General features: G+C 53.4%; 1 protein-coding gene across 5 annotated transcripts in view; it reads left to right on the top strand.

Annotated features, from left to right (window-relative positions):
- Nucleotides 1-26386, top strand: part of SEPTIN9 (septin 9) — a 143532-nt gene that overhangs the window by 43053 nt on the left and 74093 nt on the right. Inside the window, exon 1 of one of the 5 annotated variants that reach the window (XM_063351872.1) lies at nucleotides 24103-24325. The exons of the other annotated variants lie outside the window; for them this stretch is intronic. Within the exon in view, the coding sequence (XP_063207942.1) occupies nucleotides 24271-24325 (55 nt within the window). The 5' untranslated portion in view covers nucleotides 24103-24270. Of the gene's footprint in view, nucleotides 1-24102; nucleotides 24326-26386 lie in introns of those variants that run through there. 5 annotated transcript variants of the gene reach the window in all.

Genomic DNA, 26386 nt, shown 5'->3' with positions numbered 1-26386 from the left:
GGTGATTGTAACACCTGACTGCAACGAGTGGCATGTGTTAGTTGGTGCCCAGCAGCTGGGAGTGCTGTAGGTGCTGGCAAGCAACCTGCCGAGCTCCAGCAGGAAGGATGAGCTCTTTGTTAACCCATTGCTGATCGTTCTTAATCTTTCAGTTATGCATATATCCACCGTGGCTGGGTCTGAGTGTGCACGTTCGTACAGAGTTTGACGGGGTTTTATACATCATACTGTGCACCTAAATGATTTGAGCAGCGAGGAGACAGCCCCTGTTGGCAGCGTGCGGTGTCGGGAGGCTGAGCAGGCAGCAGCGCTCAGAGGAAGTGCATCGAGGCAGAGCATCTTCAGTGGTCCTCAGAGCCACCTGGGGAGCACTACGTGCCTGGACTGAGCGGTAGGAAAGGGGATTTAGGGACCTTTTATGGGAATGCTGGAGGTGTGAAGGGTTTTTGGGAGAGAATGTGCTTGTTTCTTCTTTTTTTTTCTTTTTTAAATAGAAGTTAATCTTTAAAATGCATGTAGCAGGGCAGAGGGGTGGGGTTGCTTTGAATCACTTTAGGTATCTTTTATGTCTCATGTTTCTTGGTGTCCCTATTATTCCTAGGAAATGACAGATAAAAGCCTGACCTGTTTCTTTTTAGGGGCCTTCTCACAGCTATGCATCTTCTTTTACCAAATGTTTTCCTTTTTCCTCTGGCTTCCAGCACGTCACAAATGTGGGACACCAGCTCAGGCATTTACAGTCTGGGTCGTTCTACCTCCTGTTAGATGCCACCGTGTTCGTCCAGCCCTGGCACCCAGGGCACCTTCCTGTCCGTCCTGCCTTTGCTGGTGGCTGTTGGTCTGTCCTTAGCCCTCCATTCTGCTGTCAGAGTCCCACTGCTCCTGTCCCCCCCCTGCTGCTGACCCCCACAGTGTGTAATGCCCTGTCCCCCGAGGCCACGGGCTTGTGCGCTAAGCACTGCAAAAACTACCTGCAGCTTTTTTCACCCGAGTTTCTTGTTCAAGCATTTACCTTCATCCTAGATATTGTGTAGTAACCTGTTGTGACTGTGGGTTTCGGCTTGCTTAGTAGTAAGCCTATGCAGGCCCTATCTCTGGGCAGGGTTTGGGTTTCGTGAGGCTGCGGAGGTGCCTGTGCAGAGGTTTGTGTTCGCAGTGTGCTCTGTGCTGCTCCCAGCCTGCTCTTGGCTGCCTGCTGCTGCCTGGCCTGCGGATGTGTTCCCGCAGTTGCCTGAGGCATGTCAAGGTATGAAGCGTTACCCGTTTCCTGATGTCTGCTCTTGAATCTGCTGGAATTTCTGCTCATCTCCATTAAATACAATCCCGTTGTGGGGCACAACTCATCTCTCGCCTGACAGCCCAGGTAACGTTTCTCGATATTGCTCTGTTGAACTTGGCTGACCCCAGGGCAGGAGCTGCTTTGCTGCCTGCCCTCCTGCTCCGTGCTCTTCGCTGGATGGCTTGGAGCCTCCCAGCAGAGCGATTCCCATGCTGCTGGGGTGAAGGAGGACATTTCTCATGCTAGTCAGGGCTCTTCCAAGGTCCAGCATACCATAATGCTGAGTAGGAGCAAGTACGTAGTTAGGGAAGTATGTCTGGGTCAACACATGTCTTCTGTTGCCTTAATGATCTCAGAAGCACAATATCTCTGGCCCGTTGGCTTCTCCACGCAGTACTTCCAGCTGTAACTAATGGACAGAATGATTTGTTGGAGAGCAGTAAAGCTTTGTGCTGCGAGCGCTGTAGTCGGGCTCAGGGCTCTGTGGCCTGACCCAGGCCTCGTGCGGGCGGTGGGGAAGGTCCTGATGGGCAACGAGTCCCATTTTAGGGACAGTATGATACCTGAGAAGATTTAGGTGGAATTTCTTGCTCTGCCCAAAATTTTGTGTAAATCCGTGGGAAAAGGCATTTGTGCTCCCATTATCCTTTGATTTTGGGTGAGGATTTGGTGTTTGGGTCTCTGCGCTGAAGCCCTCTGTAGGCAAAGGGGGGATCGCAGCAGTGCCTGCGGGTGGGAGCTCAGAAATGCAGCTGGAAACTCAAAGTTATTCTGACGCTGCAGCAAAGGGAGTCGTGAGTCTCCAAAATGGGTGCATGCGTGGGAAATGATGCTGTTCCACCTGGACTACGAGTGCTTGGTGGCTACTCTGAACAGCTGGTGGAGACAGCATCCTTTACGTACGTGCTTAAGCCGTGTCCATGCACAACGTCCCCTTTACACTGAGTGTGTTGGGCTATGCCCGCTGCTGCTTCCCGATGGCTTCTGTTTGCAAGAGCAGTTTCCTTCCTGAGCACCAATTGAAAATTATTTTTCCCATGGTCGTCTCTGAGTGGGGTATGGCACCTCCTCTGCCTCTCCTCTAGCGCTTTGGGATGCTGCTGTTATATTTATTAGTCCTGTGCTAGCAGCCGGGTACCGCATCCCTGGCACGGGAAGACGGTGATCCCTTGCTGCTGTTTGAGTGGCAGGTGAAGTGAAATCGCCCTTCAGTGCAACATTCAGAAGAGCGATGGCATGCCAGTGCCAAGAGCGTTGTTAGAGATTTATAAGTAGCTGTTTTGTGGCTCGAGAGAGAATAGGCATGATTTTACAGGTGAATAAAATGTTTTACAAGCAATGGTCATGCAATAAAACCTGAAAGTGCATTTTCTTTTTTTGTAGAATCATAGAACAGCCCAGGTTGGAAGGGACCTTGAAAGATCCCCCTGGTCCAGCCTTTTGTGGGAAAGGGAGCCTGGATGTGAGATCATCTAGCACCATGTCCAACCATATCTTGAAAACCTCCAGTGATGGGGACTCTACCGTGTCCCTGGCGAGGTTGTTCCAGTGATTGATTGTTCTCACTGAAAAAAAAAAAAAGCCAAACCAAAAAAACCCAAAACCAACAACAACAAACAAACAAAAAAAATCTGTCTTGTATCAAAATGAAGATTTTCACTTTTTTTTTTCCTTGGCCTGATCCATGTTCATGCAAAGCTGGTGTTACACAAACAAGTCTGTATTAATTTGGTGGTTACATCATTACTTATAAACTAAAGCAGTCGTTCTTGGAGCAAATTCTGGATTCCAGTGAAACCAATTCGAGGAGTGATAAGCGTGATTCCTTGGATGCAGAATTTGTGGGGGAGGCTGCCATTAGCTCTGCAACATCTCCAGCTTGCAACGTTGACCACAAACTGGCAGGAAGGTTGTGGCTTGAGGCTGTGGAAGTAAGGATTTGTTTGCGTTTCACTCCTGGCTGTCTGATCTGGAAAATTAAACCATATCATCAAGACAACCAAGTTTGATCTTTGGAGCAGAGAAATACTCACATTTTGGTTCTTTTGTGTCTGAAATGTTGATTCCTCAAAATCCTCTTGGGTTTGGAGAAGTGGGGTCAGGGCATAGAGATGCGAGCACCCTCTGGTGTGGCTGTTAATGAAGGTATTGGTCTGTATGTTCAGAAAGGACTCTCTCCCTGCCTTTCCCCCCTGCTGAGCTCTCCCTCTGTGTCTCCCCAGCCTGGGGCAGCATCTGTATATGCCTGCGGCACCCCCCTTGCTGGCAGCCCACCCTCTGCCAGCTGGCACTGCCTGCCTGTAATGCTCTCTCCTTCCCTTCCCTATGAGTGCGGGACGTCCTTTTTTATTAGTTTCAGATGCTTTTTCTTTCCAGGGCTGTGTGCTTCAAGTTCTTAGTCATGGTGCTGGAGCAGGGACTTTGGTGAGGTAGGCAAGACCTTGCTGATGAGGAGGGAGACTGACATGGGGGGGTTTGGGGGCCAGGGACATGAGCTCTGTAGGTGCTGGGTGTTTTCTGAGCGCCTGGTCCTTTGCAGTGATGGGAAACACCAGGCCAGATTGAAGGGGTTCACAGTGGCTGAGCATCTCAGATGAAGCCAGAGCCTTTGTCAAGGGCAATACGTGTTTGAGTCCACCCGGGGGGGTTTCGGGGGACAAATGGAAAGAGTTAAAATCCTGAATGCTTGGCAGGGATGCTTGCTTTGAGAGCTGGAAGGGGGCTCCTGGGGAGTCAGTGGAGTGAAACTGCAGGTTGGGGAACCTGGATCAGGACTCGGACCCAGGCTTTGAGCCTAGGACCAGTTTCTGCTTTGCCATCGGACGGGTGAGAGCAGCTGTATTGGGCAGAGGTGCACAGCACGGTGGGTGAGGCTGCTTTCAGTGCCTGGGTCTGGGATTTTGTCCCTGTGCCACTGACTTGTGTGACCTCCAGCAAGTCACTGCCTCCCTGCGTTTAGCTGTCCCCAAGATGTTCACTTGGACTCTGAGGTTTGGGCAGGTCCCTATTTGAGCCTGGTCTGTGTGAGGGTCTGTATCTTGGCACCTTGAGAAGCACCTGGTGCTGGACAGTCCATGAGCTGTTGTACCAGCTGGTCCCTGGCTCTCCCCAGTCCATAAGGGAAGAGTTTCAAGATCATCTCATCTAAGCAGTGGTGGAAATATGGAGCATCATGCTGCCAGCACCCTGCTGCCTGGCCTGGTGGCTTGGGAGGCTTGTCCCAGACCGTGGCGGCGCTTTTTCCTGCCCAGGAGCGTTTTGTGTGAAACGCTCTGTTGCTGTGACAGTGCTGTAGGGATCCCAGCTCTGGTCAGAGTTTTTGGGTGATGACTGCTGGCTGTACTTGGAGACCAGGTCCTGATGACTTGTACAGAGACAGAGTGAATTGCCTGGGGCTGCGCAAGTGATCAGTGTCAGATCTCCCACTTCCCAGTCCAGAGACCTGTTTCCTTGACTACGCTGCCTGGAAAGGAGAGAGAAGAGGCTATTTTAACTGCTTCAGCTGGCCTTTGCAAACCTATACCCTGTGAAGAGCCCTCCAGAACTTCCTTGCTGCTTTTTTAGCACATATGTGGAGGCCATACCTGAGTAAGAATCATCTTGTTTGACTTTACTAACCACCTGTGTGTTTCTAAGGAGGAGTTACCCGCTCGGGCTGGATGACTGAGGTCCCTGGACCCTTTGCAAGACCCCAGAGGGGGTCACCCTGCATTTCAAGTAAGGTTATCAGCAGCTGTATCCCAGCAATCTCTATTGCTGGTTTCCAGTGTGCTAAGGGCGGTGTCGCCTATCCCCAGAGGCTTCAGTCTTACATCTCTTTGACTCACGAGTCTCACTCCCAGTGACTCATCCCTATCCCCAGGGATGCCTCGGGGCTGGGAACGGGGTGCCCGTGGGGCAGGCAGGGATGACCCAGGGATGACCGTGGGACCCCAGGCACCGGGCAAGGATGCTCAGCCTCGGGAAGCGGCGATGTTGGGAAGCACACCGCGCTCCTTGCTGCGGGACTGAGGAGGGGATGGTCCTCCGGTGCCCGGCCCGGGCGGGGGATGCTCTGGGTGCTGCATCTTTCCCTGCCGAACCCCAGCTCCGGGGGGGTGGCGGCGGCCGGGCCGGTGCCCGTTAGGTGGCGGTGTCCGCCTCCCCGCCGGCTCTCGGGGCGGAGCGGAGCGTCGGAGCGGGGGCTGCCGGGCTGCCCCTGCCCCCGCCGGGGCGTTGCTCATCCCCTGCCCCGGCCGGTCCCCCGGGAGCTCCCTGCGCCGCCGGCTCGGATGTCACCTCCCAGAGCAGGAGCGGGGCTGCGGTGATGCTCGCCTGTAAAAAGGCAAATAACTGCTAAGGGTTACAGCAGAGGATAGTAAATTCTGATGCGTGTAGCTATGGAGGGATTTTATTCCGTGAAAATAAATAGATATTTCTCACCGTGCTGCTAAAAGCATCTGGCTGCCCCTGCCCTAAACAGACCAGCTTTATGGCACAGCTCTTATTTACCCATGGGTCAGGATTTAAGCTGCGCCGGGAGGGAATGACCTCCTGGCAATTAGAAGCTGGGCTGTTGGAGTCCTTTTCCTGCTCTTCCACTAAATCGCCCTGCATCCTTGCGTAAATCATTTAACACGTGTGCTCTAACTTCCTATATGGAAAATGAGGTAGATACTTTCCGCTTCTCATAGGCACTTCAGGAACCTCTGCTAGACAGCTGTGGGGGATTTGTCATGATAAAGCTGGGAATTTGACCCTTTTGAGTTGCCGGCACCCCTGTGCAGGGCAGGGATGGGGCTCCCTGTGGGGTGGAGGCGATGGCTGGTGCTAATCTGAGATGTGGGGCTGGGGAGTAGCTGAGCATCAGGCTGGAGGCATGAATCGTTCTTGCCGGATCCATCTCTGCTGGGGAGCACAGGCTAAAAAGCAAGAACATGGGATTTGTTCCTGGGCTGTGATGTCCGTCCCTGGGTCACCACAGGCACGGCAAGTGCAGGCAGAGCTTCCTCGGGAGGGACTCTGGTGCTGAGGGGTGCAAAATTACCTGTCAGTGCCATGTTCACAGCTACAGCACCACCAAACACCAGCTTACATGTCTCTCTTGTGCTCCACAATAGCTTCAAGCGCTGTCAGACTCTTATCCATTCACCTGGGAGATGGAAGGGACATAAACCCATTTGTCTTTCTGTGCTGTCTACTGCTGGTGAACTTCAGCTGAAGTCTTTAAACATTGCCCTCTCTCTCCCAGAAGATGCCCTTCTCCTGGTATGAGCCTGGTATTTCCCCCAGTTTGTCCCCCTGAGTCCCCTCCCCTGAAGCATTTAGCAGGTTTGCTTTCTTGCTTTACTTCTCCCCTGTGGCTTCTCTCGGCTCCATGAGGTCAATGGGAGTTGGAGCAACAAGGCTGGAGCTGCCACTCCAGAAACGTTGACCAGGAGGCCTCGTGCTTAAGTGTTCATGGATTTGTCAGGATAGAGGCAAAATAGGCCACCTTGAGAGCAAATGAACCAGTGGGCCAGGAAGCAGAAGGTGTTCAGCACCTAAAATACTTACCATTTCTTTCCTCTCTTGCATTCCAAAGGGTTCAAGTGGAGAACTGGTCAAACCCAACTTTAGCTGCCTAAGAAGGGCTGGTTGACATCTGTATTGACAGCTGCTCTCCAGGGAAGGGGGCCCTGTTGGCAACTGCCACGTTGGTGAGCAGTTTGTCGGTTGTGCTTTGGGGTGGTTGTTGGGTTGGTTTTTTTTTTTTCCAGAAAACACAAAAAATTCCCAGTGGGTGGAGAGGGAAAGTGAACTATGGAAACTGTGTGTCTCGTGCTCTCGGTTGAAACACACCCTGGGGAAGGCACATCCTCCGTAAGAGGAACAGCAGTGTTGGCCACGAACCAGGAAACCCTCCCCTCCCCGCTGCCCTGTGCAGCAAGAGCTGAGTGCCGGAGGCAGCAGTTCCATCCAGAGGGGCTGGTCCTGGTTCCTCTTCACCCCTTGGGACACCCACCGGAGTTGCTTGTTTAAGTGCAGATGATGCTCCAGGGTTCTCTCCCCTTCGCTCATGTTTCTTTCTTTCTTTCTTCCCCCGCCCCCAGCAGACAGGTGTTACTGGTAGTGCTGGGCTCCGAACTCGGGCTGGTCACTGGTTGTGCTGTGAGAACATGGGGAATGTGGCTGGATTTCGAGTCATGTCCTCAGCGTCGGCTGAGATGTGTGGTTTGGATGCCTGCTCGAGCCTTGCTCCAAAATGATACGGCAAGAGGTGTGTCACGGCATTGGTCTTCGTTTGGCTCACACACGTGTACTGAAGCTGGGTTGTTAAAACTGGCCTTTTATCTCATAATTGATCCCCAAATTGGGGATCTCTGACGTTCTCTACTCGCTTCTGTTGCTGCTCCACAGCCCCCTCGCCGTCTCCAGGCCACTGGGAGAGGGGGCCCTTTGTCTGCAGCTGGAGAGGAAACAATCTTGCTCTGTACAAAGGCAAGAAGGGGACAGCCAGCGGCACAGGGGACGGGGGGCGGAGGGAGGGGACGTTCCACAGCAGGCGATACAGAGGTGGTTCCGTCGTAGAGGCTTGAAGGGCTGCAAGGCAGCTGCCTGGATGGGAGCGCTGCAGACCTGGGGGAAGAAAGGAGAGTATTTTGGAGAAAAGGACGTGGGAGGCAGAGGGAGGGGTGTCGGGAGGGCTTTGCAGCGGGAGGAGTGGGGACGCAGGCTGAGCTCTCCCTTTCTTGGCTCGACGCCTTCCTCCCCCTCCTCTCGCTGCGTGCGGCGTTTCTTCTCGCAGGCCAGCAGAGACCCGGACCCTGCTCCGTCTCTGGTAAAGCTCAGGCTTGTCTGCTCGCCCAGGCTTTGCTCGTCTGCCAGACCCCGTGCAAAGCAAGAGGAGGTTTGTTTTGCTGCTGGGTACCCGCAGAGCCACGCAGATCCTCTGTGAATCTAAACAATTTTTCTGCGTTGAAAGAGTTCATCATACAGCACTAAGTAGCCGTCAAAACTGAGCAACTTAACTCTTTTTCTTTGATAAACCTCTTGCACAAAGATGCACGTTCTCTGGTGGCCGCCAGTGCCCTGTTTCTGGCCGGAGCCCCTGTGTGCCCTGGCAGCAGCGAGCATTGCACAACATAAATCATGGGAAATCCGGTTCTGTGTCCGACCTACTGTTCAAAGGCACCTTGGTTGTGCTCAGGACATTCTGCTGACAGATTTTTCCCATGAAATAAAAAGCACTCGCTGTTGACAAACAAATGGATCCGAAGCGTTAGATTTACTGTCAAATTCCACTGCTGCTAGCTTAAAATCTGGAGGGCATAGCGGGGTAAAACCAAGGGTAGCTTTAGGGGGCAGAAGTTGTCTGAACTTTAACAGAAGTTCACGTTGTGTTTGGAGTTGAAATTCAAGTTGCTGCTGCTCCCACCTACGATACCTGCATCCCTTCAGGAGCCGATGCACGGTGCCGCGCGGCTGGGAAGGACCGGCAGAAGCAGGGCTGGTCCCTGATTGCCTCCGGCCATCTGGGAGAAGCCATTTGAGCTAATTGAACTGTCTTTCCCACTTCCTTCTCCGTTTAAACAGTAAATAGTAATTGTGTTAAACCACGTAGGACAGCGGTGTCTGTGGCAATATGTGTGAGGATGGAGGACTAAGATGGTGCATGAGGCTTGGAGGCATTGCCTCCATCCAAAGCCCGTGTGTACCTCTGCTGGTTCCCCCTCTGCCTGTCCCGCGGTCCCCAGCTCCCAGTGACTGTCACACGTGTCCCTCCGATCCCTTTACGTCTGGGCTCGAGGTCTCTGACTTGCCTCTTGGATGGTTTAAGGCTTTTTCTTGTCTTTAAGGAAGCAAATTAATGTCAAGGGCTGCTGATATCTGTAAAGCTGCTCTCTGAGACTGACTGTTGCTCACAAGTGAGTACGAGATTTTTTTATTTTTTTTTTAAGCAGATATGTCAGATCTATCATCAAAATAACCCATCAAAAATATCCACTTCATAGCCCTCTCATTTGTATTGTATCAACTTACACAATAAAGCCAGGCTGGTTTTCAGCCCTTTTCCTGGCTTGGAAAAGGAATTGCTTTAAAAACAAACAACGAACCTGGTGTTTTCCAGCAGAGATGCAGCATTTGCTCTGCGGGGAGCTGGTCTCTCTCAGGAAGCGCTGGAAGCGGCCGTTTGGATTTAATACCTTGCTCATCAGCTGTATCTGTGAACAGGAACATCTTACGTTGCAAGGACTCTGCTGTTTTTCCATTAAATAGGAAGTTGCCCTTTTAGTTTTAAGAGTTAAGGGCAGATACTGGACTCACGTGGGCTGTCAGAGCTCCACTGACTCCAGCAGCTGAAAGCGTATTCCCTCGCCATCCTGCTGTGCTTGGCGTTTTCCTAGGGTTATATAAACATCCCTCTTTTCTAGATGGGGCCGGGACGTGCGATCTTCAAATTGCTGATGGTCCCGTGCAAGACGCAGAGCTGCACCAGAAGCTTCGGCAGCCCTGTGACATCGGGGAGGGATGGGAGCCACCTCGGGCAGGGAAAAGCCGTGGGGATCCCGCTGCGGGGTATGCGCTGGGGCTGCGGGTCAGCCCAGCGCCTGCCGCTGCTGAAGAAGTTGTTGGGAGCTGATTCAGACACAGCAAGAGGCTCGAGGCAGCAGGGCTGGGCTACCTGCACAGCAAAGGTCATCCTCGGGAGTTCTAACTTGCTTGTGTAGCTCCACCTTGAAGTCTCTCGCCTCCTTGTGCCTTCCGACACCCCTGTTGCAGATGCGACTTTCCATCGGTTCGGGATGCTGCAGCAGCTGGACCTGCACACCCGCAGCACCCCAAACAGGTTTTTCTCTCTAGGAAGGCGTAGGAGCTGAGGTTTATCTCTGTGCTGGCAGGAAAAGGGGGATGCCACACCTCTGGGAGCTTCTGGGGGCTGGGTGGAGCGGGAAAGTGGAGAAGGACGATGTTGGCTTTGAGGAGCTGCATTTCATGGGTTTGCCTTGAATCCAGGGCACTTTGGGATTTCCAGGGGCCCCGGGGAAGGGGAGTAGCAATAAATCTGGGTCATAAATAACAGCCCCTTGCCCTTCTAGTGATTTTTGACGCTCTGTGCTTTTTTGACAACAAATGCAGCAACAGGCTCTAATCCACGAGGGCTTTTCTTGGCTCTCAAGCTGAGAAAGTGCTTGTTCCAAGCGGGTTTGGCTGCAAGGAGCCTCCAGCTCTGGGTGTGAAGGTCAGAGGGGAAAGGAAGCAAAAGCACAGATAACGCCTTGTGGGGCGCTCTCATTGCCAGGCTGGGAGATTTTTGTTGTCCTCAAAATTGAGCTCTGGGAAGACCCGAGGGGTGATGCTGTGGCTGCTCCTGTGGGACCTTCCAGTGCTGCAGCTCCAGGAGAGCTGCACAGGTCCCTCAGGAGAAGCACCTAAGGGAAATGCAGACCAAGTACGTCCTGTAAATCCTGAACAGGTCTGACCGCTGGGGCTGGAAATTCGTCCTTGGGTGTCTGGTGTGGGCTGGAGGGAGATAGATATCCGCTCTCTCTTTGGATGCAGCCGAAAGATAGAGTTATCATCGTGTAAAAGATCAGGAGTGGTAATAAGATTCGAAGAGGTCCTTGTCTTTGGGATGGGAAACTTTTCAGGAAGCCCCAGACGGTATGGGACAGCTAGAACTGCGTCTGGCTTAGGGTGTTTCTCCCTGGAAGATGCCCGGTTCATCCGCTGTTAAGCATCTTTCTGCTGCGTAAGGTAACAAACTGACCGCTGTGTCCCTTCCACCTCCCAGGCAAAGCCCGGGCTGTGCCCTGCTGTGTAGGTGCCGTGGCAGGTTCCGGTTGCTCTTTCCTTATAAGACGAGGTTTTCATTTCACTCGATTCTTTTGTCAGCCTTCCTCGAGTTTTGCCAGCTCTTCTCTTTATTAGCTAGAAGATTGCTAGACGTAGAAGGAAAATACTGCATTGAAAATGCCTTTTTAATGCCTAATTTAGGAAAATAAAGAGAACTGTTTGATAGAGCCACTCTGCCTCTGAGTAGCACGTATCGCTAGGGGTGTGCGGAGGGGAGACCGCCTGGTTCTCGGGGTGGGGATGGGTCGTCTTCGTGTTCTCAAGTCCCCAGATGCTCAACATATCTGGCATGCGAGAGCCGGGCTGAACTATTTGCCTTCTTTAGCGACTGGAGGCAATCCAGCCTGCCAGTTCCTGCAAGCTCATCCTGTGGTTTGGTGGATAATACTGATCCTTGTTCGACTCCCACGCTTTTGTGCCTCACAAGCGGGTAGGGAAGAGTTTGCAGACCTCGTACTGCGCAGGGATCCCGGATCATCACTGTGGAAGGCAGCATGAATATTCATCATGCTGCAGAGTGCTTTCTCCATAGTTTTAATAAGATGTTTATTGTTTCACAGGAATGACCATGAAAATCATGGCAGGTTGTAGCTGGTCAGCATGTGTAAACGATGGAGGGTGGTAGCAATACCTGAGGAGGAAGGGTTGTTTCTTTGAACTCAGTGAAGTGTCTTCACGAGTGCACTTATGGGAGTTTGGCTTCTGCTGACGTTGTCTCCTTCTGTGCCAGGACGAGTGCGTGGTGTCTGTTCTTGTGCAGTTGTGAAGCTGACTGTAGTCAACACATGGTTGACTGAGCTCGGGGACCGGGAGCTACACAAACCTGCCGTTTCTCAAGCAATCAGCAAAGCTGCTGAGCGATGCGAATTGAAGTGACATCCAAGTCAAGACCCATCAGCTAGAGATGAGCCTGGAGGCTTTGTTCTGGGGCTGCACCAACGTGACCAAAGGCAAATCCAAGTGTCCCAAACCAAATACTGTCCTCAGCAGACCAAGGACGACCTGATGCCGTTGCTGGTGTGTTCATATCACAGTTAATGAGCAGCTTGGCGTGGTTGGTGAGGCTGTTCCTCGTCCACAGAGCAGAGGTGGGACAGCCCCTCTCCGAGAGGTGCAGAGGGGACGTGGTGTGCAGGAGGGTCCCTGTGAGCAAGAGGTGACGTTGGCTTTTGGTGCCAGGGTGTCCCCCAGCCTCGTCTGCCCGGAGAGACAGTGGGGCTCAGATGTGTCCCCTGGACAGGGCGGAGAAATGGATCGTCATGTCCCAGAGTTTGTTTCAGATGGGCCTCATCAAAGCTGCGAAACACTGAAGCTTTTAGCCACAGCTGACGTGAGGGTGCTGTGTCTGCGCAGCACCGCTGACCTCCGTCTGTGTATTAAACTGGTGAAGGCGTTTAATGAGGACAGGACGGAGGTTTCGCCGAAGAGCAGGACAGCACAGAACAGAGCGGAATTTGCGAGCGAGCCCTGCAATTCTGCCTGCGCTCCCGCCTCACCTAAATCCGTGGATACGTAGAAGATAGATGAGGTGAGCAGATTTTTAGTACGAATGTGGCTGGCAGCAGACACAGATCATGGATTAAACATGTGCGTTGCAAGAAAGGGGCTTTCTTGAGGCAGACAGAGGGGCCTGCTGTTGCCGTGCAGCCCTATTCATCCCCAGCCCTGATGCTAACATCATTATCAACGTGTTTATATGAAGCTTGGCTGCAAAATGGCTCATCATCCGCAAGTTTTTTTTCAAGCAAGTCTGTGGCTTTACTAAATACTCCTTTTATTGTGCTGCCAGGGGCTCTCCCAGCGGCCAGTAAAGGAGGTGGCCTGTTTGGCCACAGCGATATCTGGACCGGAGGTTCAATTCCCCTGTGTCTTAAATCTGTCTGCAGGCTGGCAAGTGACCAAGTGGGCATCTCTTTCTCCAAGTAATTGACTGCTTATGTGCAGATCAGCCTCTCGCTGCTTCCACGATGCCTGGCTCACCGGAGTTGCAGGAGAGCGTGTCTGCCGTCGTGCTCGCAAACCTCGGCGAGTGCCTGTGCTGGGCAGGGGATGGTGAGGATGGGGAGAGCCCAGCCCTGCTTCTGCATTGGGTCACCATCCGTGGCTCCGAGCGAGCACCCAGAGCTGCTCTGGGCTGGTAGCACTTCTCAGCAGTGTATGAAATAGCTGACTGTCCTCCAGCTGGCAGGAGGGTTACCAGCAAAGCGTTGTGGAGAAGACTTGTTTAGAAACCACCTACAGAAGTGGAGCCGGAGCTGCAGATGAGATGTCCCTGGCAGGGGATGTGCAGACCTGTGGCTGGAGCACTGGAGCTGGTGGCAATGGTGCGCATCTGCAGAGAGATTAAAGGTCCGTCTTCTCCTGCGAGGGTGCTGCTGAACCACCAAGGTCCTGTTTGTGCAGATGAGCTGCTCCCCAAGGGCCTGGGCACCGGATTGAGGCAGCAGAGCAGTTTTATTTGACTCTTGGGAACATCACCTGGTCATTAAACCAACCAAACTGGGGGTACTGTGGTGCAGGGGGATTTTTCTGGAGGCAGGGGGAGAAGGAAGGTACGGAAAGACCTTTTCTTTTGGTCTGGCCATTTATTCCCTTGTGTTAACATAAGCACGCTGTGTTGGTCTGCCCCGTGGTTACTTGTCTTGGGAATAACAATATCTCTTGAGCTTAGAGAGGCTGCCAGTCCCTGCTGAACGAGAAAGGCTGATGCTTAGTGCACGCAGCACTTTCCTCCTGTCATTCCTTTATAAGGAAAAACATTTCAGATTTTGTTTCTACCTTATTTTAACTTCTCCTAAACAAGGGCAGTTTAATTCTGTTGGTGGAACATTGAGTCCAACGCTCCCTGACCTGGTGTGGTTGTTACAGGCGCTCGCACGGCAAATTAAGATGAAGTATTAACAAAAAGCGAGCGCGGTGAGGCTGAGCTCACCGGAGAGCGTGCAAGGTGGGGTGGCGAGCGGACACAGCCTGCCTGGAGTCTGGAGATGGCAGGAGCGATAACGGCAAGCGAGCACCAGATGAACTTCTCTTTGTGGCGTGGCTTGGTGCGATGGAGGTGGCCGCATCTCATCAGAAGGGGAATTTGGTCTGTTCCCCTTTCCCTGCTGGGCTTGGCCGCAGGAGTTACGTGTGTAAACAGAGGATGGGTTGCGTGCAGGTGGAGATAACCCAGCCCCGTCTGTCACTGGGAGGGAACAGACCCAGCTCTGCTCGTTCAGGACATTTGGACTCCGCAGTCCTCCTTTAAAGCCCAAAGTGGCAGAGCTAATCCTCCAGCAAGATGCTTTGTACAACTGCCCAGGAACGGGCCGTGTCCCACAGCCGATGGCAACCCAGATGCTGCTGAAGCGTCTCTGGGTTTCGCCCTATTCCAGGACCCCCAAACTCAGCCCACCTCCAGCGTTTCACTGTCTGTGCTTGTCAGGGGGGGATTGCCGGGGGAGAGTTTCTCTCCCCCTTGTCCTGCTCGCTGTAAATCTCCTCCTCTCCCTCCTGGCTTGGTGCCGTCTCTCTCTGGCTGGTGCTCTGCCCCCGGCGTGTTCGTGGGCCCCTTTCCCATTTAGGGCAAATGCTGGACGGCCCCTGCTTTTGGCCTGCTTGCAACACGTCTCCCAACTGACTTAGTTTTTTTTTTTTTTTTTTAAATTTTGGATTCTCTTTTGTTTCTGGAGGCTGAAATGGGCTGCATCTCCCAGCCGCATGGGCCGGCTGCGGCTCGTGCCGAGAGATGGCTCTTGGAAAGCTGCGCTGGGGCAGGCAGGGATGGGGGGAAGCCCAAGTGGTGTCCTGCCCTGGATGAGGCTTGGTGTTGACAGTCTCTTCGAGAAGACAGGGTGAGCCTGAGGGTGGTGGTGACAGCATCAGGTCCCTCCTGCGGTAATGATTTAATCTCAGCAGAAACAAGTGCCCTGCGGCGGGGAGCCTGCAGGCCTGGGGCTGTGCACGGCGAGAGCTGGGACAAGCAGAAGTGGTTGAGCACGTGAAAGGGGGTGTCAAAGGAAATTCCCCTTAAAGCTTGCATGCTGAATCAGGCGTTTGGGTTTTTTTTGATCCAGTTTTTTAAATCAACTGTACAACTTCTGCATCTCTGGAAGCAGCTGAGGCTGTGATTGCTCCCCACCACATCTCAGATACCCAGGGGTGCTAAGGCTGGTGCGCTGGGAGCTGATGGGTGGCCTGGTTAGCGGGGGCTTTGCGGTCCCCTTTGCCCTGCCCTGTTTTTCCAGCAGGAGAGGCAGCCGGAGTCCGAGCACCGGGGCTGCCTCCCGTATTTGGGGTATATCCCTTGAACACACAGCTCGGGGTTCCTTTAGTGCTGCCCGGCACGGCTCGGCCACGCTGGGATCTGGTTAGTGGGGAATGATCTTGGTCGTGTCTTTTGTGTAAGCCTGAAAGAGGCGTAGTGAATTTTTCAAGAGGGCAGTTTAATGAGATGTAAAACCCAAGGCAGACCCTGCCCTCGCTGAATGCAGCTCATCCCTCCTCGGGTCCAGGCTGGCCCATCTCTTTCCCATTGGCACTCCCCGAGCCCAGGAGTTTAACAGCACCGATCTTGCCTAATTTTATGTATGAGCCTGTGTCGGAGCTGCCAATCTCTCCCGGGCAGCGGCAGTGCAGGCGGTGGAGCTGTGGGCATGGTCCCCTGGCCAGACCATCACAGGGTGGTGCTGGGGCACCCAAATTCCCACCCGCACAGAGACAGGAGCGCACAGCTCATGGATTTCGGCAGCAATGCCTGTGGACCTTTCCCATCCCTGCGTGGTGGAGCTGGAGCAAAGGGGATGCCCTGCATGGACACCAACCGCCGCACCTTAGCATCGCCACCGGAGGTTTCACTGGCATTTACCAAAGCCTTTAAAAGGAAGGGAAAACTGTGTTCCTTCTTCCTCTCCTTCCTTTCCGCCTGTCCCTGTGTCCTTCTCCCACTGTCCGTGAGCTCCCATGCTGTGTCCGTGTTGGCCGGAGGAAGCTGAGTGGGTGTGGGGCTGCGGCTCCATCTGGGAATTGTTCTTATCAAACTGGTTTATGTCAAAAAAGGAATAATAATAATAAAACCTTTGATGGTAAGCAGGGAGAGCAGGAGGTACAGCTGCTCCCGAGGCCTGACCTGCAGCTCGCAGCACTTCCTGAGCCTTTACAGGGAGTTTTAGGGTCCTTGTGCTGCGGCAGATTTTGTTGCGTGCCTGAAATATCTCAGAGGAGCAGGGAGAAATAACCGGGGGCTGGCGCAGGGAATGCGAGCTGCTGGAAGGGGCTCGCTGAGAAGCAGGGGAGAAGTATAAGAAAAGCAAAGTTTCCTGCCATGAGCTGGTATATTTATGACTGGAAAGTTTTGGGTTGAAAAGGTCGTGAGCAGGCGGCTGAGAAAGCAGCAGAAGCAGTGGCTGTAAAAGCCGCTTTCCCGGCTCACGTCCCGCTCTGCAGCAGGGATGGGAGGGTCCCGCGGGGCTCCGGTGGCCCCGTGTGATGGCAGAGGGATGCTGAGCACCGCGGGGATGAAGGATGGTACCCAAGGCAGCCGGGGTGTGCGTGGGGGTGTGGGACGTAGTGGGATTTGCACCCGTGGGGGTGGGCTCAGCATGGGGAGCGGGGGCCGTGCCCTGCCTCCTCCCCTTGTTGTGCGGGGATGGAGTTCCCAGCCCTGCCTCGGACACCACGTGAAAATGAGACGTGCACATCTGGAAGTGGAGTGCATGCGCGTAGCGCTGCCAGTTTGTTTATTCCTGCAAATTCTCCCTCTAATGAGGGCCTGCTGGGAAGTTTGCAAGGAATGGAAATGGCTTCTTTCCAAGGGGGTTCGTTGTTCTGGCTGACCCTTGCCTCCCTGTTATCCCCCTGCAACCGCCACAGCATGCAGGCGATGGAAATGGGGGGGGAGGTCTTCCCTACCCTCGAGCTCAAGGCACCGCAGTTTCTTCTGGAGTCGGAGGCACCCTCAGCCGCACGGGACGGCTTTGCAATGGAAACGTGCTGTGCCATGTGTGTGTTAAACGCATTAGAGGATGAGCAAGGTTCCTGAAGCCTCTCGTTTCTGTTAAAACACGTGTGCTGTCACGCAATGCTGGGGTTTGTGCCTGTTTTGGTCTTAGTATTAAAATACAGTAATTAATAATGAATATTTTTAAAATAATTAAAGTAATTAAGTCGGTTTTCTGCTTGGAATCCCAAACTGCACCTCCCAGTTTCTTAGGAAAGTCTGACCTGAAATTAAATAAGAAGAAAAAAGAGCATGAGACTGAGTTTGTTTTAACCGTGTGAGGTTGGGGCAGATGCAGTTCCTGATCCTCTTTCCATTTCCTTCCCCTGTGAGCGTCCCCCGCCGTTTAATCACCACCAGGGAGTTGTGCTTCCCTTCCCTTCCCCGGCACGAGAGCTGCCAGCCCGCTCCCCCGGTGCAGTGCGGTGCCCCCCTGCCCTCCCAGGAGCACCAGGGCGCCTGGACGGGTGCTTGGCTGGGGCTGGGGCGATGCTCTTGGCCCGGGCTTGGGATGGCGTTTCCCTTTTCCAGGCTCTCGGCACACACAATAGCCGGAATCGCCCCCTCGGCGTGAAACGCATCAAGCTGGGCTCCGGCATGAGGTCGGTGGAGCCCGCAGTGAGCTCGTCCCGTGCGTGCAGATCAGCGGGTAAATGCGCAAATTGGGTGTTGGAGCTGACAAGGCTCGGAGTGCGCGGGAGGGTGTTCGTGCGGGGCAGAGCTCTGCCCTCCCAGCCCAGCCCCGCGCTGCTGGATCCAAGCATGGTGGGTGCTAACCCAGAGCATCCTTCCTGCTGGCAGGCAGTGGGACTGGGTGGCTGGTTTGAATCCCACCTTAGCCCTGGTGGAAACCTACGGCGGCTTCATCTGTCCCTGTGGAGGCAGGGGAGGTGTTGGGGACCATCAAGAACTTGCCCACGTGAGGCGCAGGAAAGTCTTGGCTCTGTTTTCCGATAAGCAGGGTGAGAGGATGGATGTTGGTCCTCCACTTGCCCTGCTCAGCGTAGCCACGTGTTATGTGTTCCCTTGCCCTGTGCAAGACCAAGCCAGTACCTCCTCCGCACCGTGACTTAGCAGAGTTAAACCTAAGAGGAAGTTAAGCCTTGATCTTCATAGCTGTCTCCCTGCTGGAGGTGGGGAGAGGAGGCTGCGGGGACCTTGTGTCTGTGGTTGTTCCTCCACCTGCCCAGCTCCCATGGGGCCTCTCAGCTCCGGGGTTGTCCCAGAACACCAAGTTTGCCATTTCCCCTGTTTGTGCAGTGAATATCTGAGAAGCTGTAGGCTTGGGGGACCACCTCCTTCCCTATGTCACACCGTACTTCCTACGAGCAGCTGTGCCCCACCTTGAAACCTGTTTGGCTTTTTGCCCCCTTGATTTCACAGCAGTCCCTTTATATCTCCCGTCACTAACTGTTAAAAACTGCTTCCCTTTTCCAGCTCTTACTGACCTGTTTCTATCATAACCATGTTTGGGTTTGAATAGGTGTTTTTTTGGTTGTTCCCGTGGCAACGGTGATCTTTGCCCGCAGCAGCTCTCCCCTGTGGTGTATCTGTGTGTGATGCTTCTAGCAGTCCCGTCCCCTCCCCACCTTCCTTTCTGCTCGCTTTTACTGATGCTGGGTAGCCAGGGTGGCTCAAGATGGAGCACTAGTGATTTCTGCTTTGCTGCTGAGAGTGTCTCATTTGCTACGTTTTAGGAGCGTGCTTACTTTAATGGCATGGCATTGGTGGCTCACGGTCATGCTAGGACCAACCGGTGCAGCGAGGCCCCTCCCGCTGATGCACTTTTCATGAGGAAAGACTTTATTAAAAGCCCTTTAGGTTCTCACCTTCCGTCGTTCTTCCAGATTTCATCCAGTCTTCAGAGTTATCCGACCCTTTCTGTGCAGTACCCCGGCTCTGCTAGCCCTGCGGCACTAAGGGATGACATCTGGCCACGTTTCCTTTATCAAGAAAATCAGTTAATTATCCAGAAATCTCAAATCAGCAAAGCGATTTTGAATTATTTACGCTTTTCCCATGATCTTAGTTTCCTTGCAAAGGAAGGGAAGTGTGACTAGCACTGAACTGCGGCCGTCCTCGCTGTATTTCCTACTCCTTCGGAAGCAGGAAGAGCCTGAAGTCTTGGGAAAGAGCCCTTTTTTCATGACAATTCCTGCGTAATCAGCAGGGCTGGATTCATGCCGTCATCTACACGAAAGCATGGGCGGAGGTGATGGGAACTGCGTCTCTGGTTTTCCTTCCAGAGCCCCATCCCTGTCCCCACTAACACTGGCACTTCCCAAGGAGCTGGGGCCGGATTCGGCACAGGTCACTGCCGCAGCCGGGTCTGGTCTTACTACTTGCCAGTTCCCTATTTCCGAGTGATGGCTGTTACGTGCCTCAGTTTCCCCACCTGTAATTTGGAGATCATTGTGCTTCTTCCTGGTGGATTTAGAAACAGAAGTGTTTTTTGGGCAGAAGCCCAAGAATTCAGAGGGTGCAGGGAGCAGAGGAGAGGAAGGGAAGGTAATTGCAACGGCCTCTTTTTTTTTTTTTTTGGCTTAGAAAGAAGAGATGTGACTCACCATTCCTTTGCTTCAAAATCTGCCACGTCTGGGTCGTTATACGTCTGTTTCTGCCTGTTACCCTGCACTGGTGCTGCCCGTCTGCCAACAGCCGATGGAGGGTGCAGCCAGCGCTGCCCTGTGCTTCGGCTTGAAGCGATGCCGTGGGGGTGCGGGACCACCGCAGGTGTCGGGGATTGGTGTCGCATGGTGCCTCCACCCACGCACTCCACCTACCCGGAAAGGCTGGGAAGGATATTTCATGTGTGATTGGCAGCAAGAAAAGTTATTTGGACTCTCAATAGAAATATTAGGTGGTTAATAATAATATTTAGCTGCTCCTACATAGTACTTTTGGTCAGTAAGTCTCAAAGCATTTTATAGAAGAGGCCAGACTCAATACAGAGTTTTGTTTTCTAATTAAAATAGGAGGAGGAAAGGGAAGATGCTGTGGATGAATTACCTGCTTTTTGCGTAGGAGATAATTTAAGATTCTGGTAGCCACAATGACTCATGCCACCTAGTCTAACCGAGCCTGACGCTCATGACTGCAGCAGATCGTGAGACCGATACGAGCTGCGCAGGTTCAGAAAAACCTTTACTTGTGGGAGGAAGAAAATCTGCCTGAAAAACTGCATTCTTAGCAGCTTGCAAGGAAACTGTACGGTGCTGTTTACAATGCGTCTGGATAGGAAAGTCCCTTTTCTGCCTTAGCCTGTCTTGATAAGGGATCTTCTAGCACTGATACCTACCATCTCCTTGGGGTTTTTTCTCTTGTTTCCCCCCCCCCCTCCTTGAAGGGATTTTCTAGATCTGCTCTGCACGGTGGTTCCTCTACACCTATGTCAGGGCAGTGACTGGCACTGGCTGCTTCTGGAGGAGGTTGTTCTGTGATCTGGAGAAGTGCTCAAGGTACATCACTGCCTGGAGGGCAGGAGAGCCCAGAGATAAGGTACCCAGGGGACAAGAGTCAAGCTTTCTTGCCTCTGCCAGTTGTCGTGGTGTCAAGCTAGTTCTAGCTTGGTAGCTGTAACTAAGTGCTCAGCAGATTTTACAGACTGCGTTTTGGGGGGCAGGAAATCACTTCTAGGCCAACAAAACAACCTTGCAGGAAGTTTATTGCTCATCTGAAGAGCAGAGTGATGGTGAAGGAAAAAGGGCTGGGCAGTCAGTGCCCTTGGTGGCCTGGGCTAGTAAGGAAACAAGAAATATTTCCACTGTAATGTAATACAACAAGGAAAGTCGTTTGCTTAAACCCCTCCTGCAGCTGGTGGTTTTGCAGAACAGGGATTGTGTCTTGGACAGCAGTTACTGTGTTCAAGTATCTTGAAGGTCTCAGCTGACCAAGAGCTTGAGGTGAGTCCTCTGACACAATAAAAAGTTAGTGAGACCCTTGGTTGTGTAAGCAAGGGGAGCAGCAAGCAAGAGAAGAGATGTGATCTGCTCTCCTCCTTTTGAAAAGCGAGTTCTCTTTCTTCATTAAAATAAAAATTCAATGGCAAACACTTGTGAGATGTTGGAAGAAAGGAGCAGGAAAGCCAGATAAATGACTAAGGGACTGCAGAAAATACCTGACGCAAAAGACGGGAGGAGCAGAGCCTGATTAGTTTATCAAAGGGAACGCAGGTGACGTGATCAGTGTGGGAGATCTTTCATCAGGAGAAGGCTCAGGATCATAAATCTCCTCGATCTACCAGACGAGGGCAAAGCAGGGCCTGTGCCCGAGCTGTCTTTGGACGAGCAGAACGACAAGGGCATGTGCTGTGCTCCGGGGAGCCCCAGAAAGAAATTCCAGGGGAGGCGGTGGATTCTCCATCCCTCTGGCTGGGTGCTCAGCTCCCCAGGTTTGCCCGCCTTTCTCCACACACAAGCTTTTGGGTTCGGGAAATGGTGTTTAGTTGTTAGGTAGAGACTGGACAAGCGGATGATTGTTTTTCTTTTTTGGGTCTTACGCTCTTGTGAAGCCATGCCTCTGACTGTGGCTAAATCAGATAAAGGTGCAAGAAAGTCTCCAGGAGAGAGAAAGATGGAGGAAAGCTTGCTCCTCCTCTACGAGCAGGCGCTTGGGTTATGTGCTGTGGGTGAGTTGTTTACATACCTTCCTGCTTTAAATACTTACTATTAGAGCTCTGGATATTCTTGTTATTCTTTAGTTGCTGTACTTTTCCATCTTCCTTTCCCCCTCTCAAGTGCCTTAGGTGCACATGGGTGCAATATTAACCAGCTGGTTTTAATGAAAACGAACTCCTACTTACAGTCCGGATATTTTATTTCACACTTCTTGGGGCTCTCCTCTAGGCCAGTTGATTTGCTGAACCTTTATTAGCTCCAGGATGATAACATGGTCTTCGCTTAGGAAACGCAGAGTGACCCAGGGAACCAAACCAAACCGCCTCAAACTCTACTGCTGAAGAGCTTTGAGCTTCTTCAGCAGCTTCATGAGACCGGCAGACGTCATCGTGACGCTCACTGCTTACAGTCCATCAAACAATAGGGTTTTTTCTAGTGGTTCACTACTTCTTGCCTCCGGTTGACCTCAAAAAATAGAGTCCCCATCACAGTGCCACACCGATGCCCATGTGACCTAGCTCAGAGAGTGCAAGGGTTTGCAAGGGGGGGAAGACTCTGAACGTCAAAAATGCGTGCAGTCCTTCCTCAGATTGACCCTATTGCTTTTTTTAATCTTATTTTTACCATATTGATTTTGAGTTTGTCTTGCTCGGTCCCTTCCCCCCCCCCCCCCCCCCCCTTTAAATCCATTCTACAACCTTGCAATGAGAGCGTACCGGAGTGGTGAGCTTGAACAGCCTTTGGAAAAGGCTAATCTAGGTTCTGATCCTCCAGCAAGGGAGTTACCGACAGTTTTTAACACAGTAGCTTTCTTCTCGCTCAGTAACTAAAGTTAATTATTGACAGCTACATTTTTACCTGCTTGCAATGGATTGCGGATGTGACCTGCATAGGAGCACTTGAGAAGAGAGAAATAAACCCATTTCGTTTCGAAAATAGATGCCAGCAGTGCGGGTCAGCCAGCACGTGGTGCTGTGCAGTGTGGCAGTCGCCACCGCTCCCTGCAGAGCGTGTGGGGACGGCAGGGACCCGACACCCGGGGACTCAGGTCCACGTTTGTTCCTGTTCTCCTCGATGGCACCGGGAACAGGGAATGGCGTTCAGGGAGGCGTGCAAGGTGGCTTTACGGACGGCGTAGTGCAGGGGGAGGCACTGACGTTTCCATATTGCGATCGCCCAGAGGTGCAAAGCCCGTTCCTCTCTGCACTGCTGTGGTGTGCTGGTTTCTGGTATCGCTCGGAGGGCAAGCGCTGAGCGCTGCTGTCTGTGAAAAGGGAGGAAAACCACTGTATCTACCTCAAAATACCATACTTCTACTCTAAAGGTGTGTTCTCAAGACTAAGCAGTTCTTATGTTTTAAAGTAATGCCTTTCCTTGGATTAAAACCACAAGCTACTAACACTGTGGAAAACCTGGAACTTCGGTCTGGGAAAGCGGTGCTGTTGGTTTCATTTTCTTGTTCGTGTACACTCTTGGGGAGTCTGTGGTAATTGCAGACTTTGGAAGTGTAAAATTAAAAGTGTGACATAAGTGATGAAGCATGCACTTTCCGCAGTAATAGACGGTAACAGTACTACCGTTTTGCATAATTTTTCTTTATGGTTCGCCCAAAGTGGACTAAAACCCCAGCCCATTAATTCTCCATTTCCTGTTGATGTGCCTGGACACATTTCAGTGTGGGTATCATCGCTTTTAAGTGATGCTGCTAAAACAGAGGGCGGGGAGGATAAAAAAAGAGGGTCAGGAGGGCAGGATCTGAATCAACATGGGAAGGGAGAAACATCAGATAAGGAGCAGAGAGACGCACAGTCCCAGAGGGTGGGAGAGGTGGAGGGAAGGCGGCAGTGCCAGGGAAGGGTCTTGGTGTCGATGGCTGGAGGTGGCACTTGTCTTGCTGGGCAGAGAGGAGAGGAGCGAGCTGTGGCAGCGTGGGGCTCAGCACCAGCCGTGCCCAGATCCACGCTGGGGTTTATGGCAGGTTTTGCAGCCTCGGTGGTGTTTTTCCAGAGCCGGCTGCAGAAGTGGCTTGGATTTGTCAGCGACGGGTTAGCGCTGCTCTGGTTTGATTTTGAGAAAGTAGAAAAATAGAGGAGGGTGGAGGGAGTTGCGCTTTTCCAAACAAGGGCAAAATGGAAAAGCAAAGGGGTTATCGGTGTCTGAGAGCATCGTTGGCGTGACCCACGTCTCCCGGCTGGTGCCGTCCCTTCGTGGGGCATCCCTGGGTGCGAGATGTAGGAGACACCGGGCGCGGGTTTCAGGCTGGGGGGCGGGATGCGGGACAAACCTGGCCCTGCACGATGCTGTTTGCCCCGGGGGCGGGTATCGCGGGTGCCTCTTCCACCCCTCCCGGGGCGGTGCGGGGGGGGGGAGGGCGGCGTGACGGGCGTGGGGAGCAGCCAGTGGGCGGCGAGGGGGGCCGGGCCGGGCTGGGCTGGGCCGGGCCGGGCCGGGCCGGGCGGCATGGCAGGCTGCCCGCCGGGGCGGGGGGCGGCCGCAGCCGCTCGCCCTCCGCCATTCATTCGGGGCCGCAGGAGGCGGCGGCGGCGGCTCGGCGCACCCGCCCGCAGAGTCGGGGGGCCATGGCCGACCCGGCCGTCAACGCCCACCTGGAGGGCATCATCTCCGACTTCGAAGGTGGGTGGTGGTGAGGCGGTGGGGGGGGGGGGAGGACGACGCTGCTTTTTGGGTTAAACTGCGGAAAAAGTTGCCGCTGGGCTGGGCAGTGCGGAGCCGCCCGCCTCCCCCCCCCCCCCCTCCCGCAAGCACCGCGCCGGGTGGGGGGTCGCGGTGGAACGGGGCTGATCATCCCCCGCCCCCATCCCGGGGGCCGGTTGCCCCCCGCCTTTCTCCGCCGCTTCCCAGGGGTCCCCGCCGCGGGTGGCAGCCCCCGGGTGGGCAGGGCTGGAAGGGGAGCGGGGTGGCTGGGGGTGGCCGGTGGCCAGCCCGCATCCCCCGGCAGCCGGCGGGTGTCGGTGCCGCCGCCGGGCTGCGGTGTCTTTTGTTCGGAGCAGCGTTACGTCCGGCTGTTATCCGCTAAGGCAGGATCTTACGGGATGTTTTGCCTTTCCTGAGTTGGTTTATGTAGATTTTTAGCTGAAAAAAAAAAAACCCAAACCCACGCCTGACGCGACTAAAAGTTTGTGAAACCCCAGGCACTGGCCCTTCTGTCGACTCCCAGATTTTGGATGCAAACGCAGCCCTGGAGTAGCTGGGAGGGGGGGATAACGAACCCAAGTTTCAAATATGTCCATAGTGGGAGCTGCCTGCCCTAGAAAGCGTTGCAGTTGTCCCATGGCAGAGCTCCAATTGCCCGATGGCGTTGCCTCGCTCTCCGATGGAGTATCTCCTTGCAGTCCCCTTGGCGTGCGGACGGGGATGCCTTCTCCCCGGGTGTCTGTGGCTCTTGCCCAGCATGTTGGCTTTTTCAGGCAAGAAAATAAGCTAGCGGAGGAGTGTGCTGCTGCCAGATGGGTAGGGGAGTTAAAGCCAGGCAGAAGAGGGGTGTGGGGGGGGGGTTCGTCTGAAGCAGGCGTTGAGAGATCGGCTCAGGGGAGCTCATCTTCCTGAGAGGAGTTTTGGAAGAGCAGCTCCGTCCCTACGCACTCTTGCATCCTGGCAGCGATCCAAACTGAGCTTTCAGTGCAGCGGTTTCTAGAAAAAAAAAAAAAAAACAACCCACAAACAAACCAACAAAAAAACCCAACCGAGAAATAGTGGAGATCTGGGGGCCGGGGTGGAAGCTTATCCGGGGGCCGTGCGCGTATAGCTATAGGCTGGGACGATTTCACCGCCTCCTGGTGAATCCAGCCTTGCCTTGGGAAGGAGCGCGGTGGTGTTTTTCCTGCTGGGTAGCTGAGGAAGCTGAGAGCACAAGGGTTCTTCTTCCAGGTCAGGCAGGAAACGGGTGGCAGAGCTGGGGACGCTGCAGCCCTCGTCCTAAGGTTTAGCCACGTTCTCTTTTTTCCAGCCCTTGGGCTTTCTTCAGCTAAAGTTGGGGGTGGATGGCTTAGCAGGAGGCTGAGGGAAGTCACGTCCCATAGGAAGATTGGGACTAATGAGAGTTGGGACACAGACAGCGACACGAAGACACCATCAGTTTGGCACTCGGGGTTCAACAGCGCCTTTGTGACTGTCCTTTGGGGACCCTTGAGCTGCCCCACCGCAGGGCTCCCGAGCACTGATGTAATTACAGCCTTTCCTCTCGGCTGCCCCAATTGCATTTAAATCTCTGAAGAATGAGTAATTCCCTACTTGGGTATGATAAAGGCTCTGCTGTGAGCCCCGGGGCTGCTTGTTCGGGCTGTGTGTGCTCCTTGGTGGCACTGAGCCGCTCCGCACTGCGATTTTTTTTTTTTTTTGGTTTTTTTCAGTCCATGGAGAGCTTTATAGTTGTGCTTGCGCAGAGGGAGAGGCTGGGGAAAGCTCTCCGCATCTGCAGCCAAAAGGTCTGGCCTTGCCCTTGAGCAGGGATCCGGGCTACTGTTTCACAATTTAATTAGTTTTCTGGGTTGCATAGCAGCTTCCCAAGAACAAGGCAATTAATTCCTAGCCTGTAGGGCAGGAGATGCAGTGTTGGTGTCTGCTGGGTGGGTATCTCAGCCCCGGGCAGCCCGTAGCCAAGCAGGAAAGATCAGCCAAAAATACCACGGAGCAGAAACACCAGATCACCCGGCAGCCAGAGCCCTCTTTGTTCTT

This window comes from Chroicocephalus ridibundus, chromosome 14 (genome assembly GCF_963924245.1).
Source record: "Chroicocephalus ridibundus chromosome 14, bChrRid1.1, whole genome shotgun sequence".
In the NCBI taxonomy this organism is placed as follows: Eukaryota; Metazoa; Chordata; class Aves; order Charadriiformes; family Laridae; genus Chroicocephalus; species Chroicocephalus ridibundus.
Note: the sequence above shows the minus strand (reverse complement) of the source record. Positions and strands in the feature narration are given on the sequence as shown.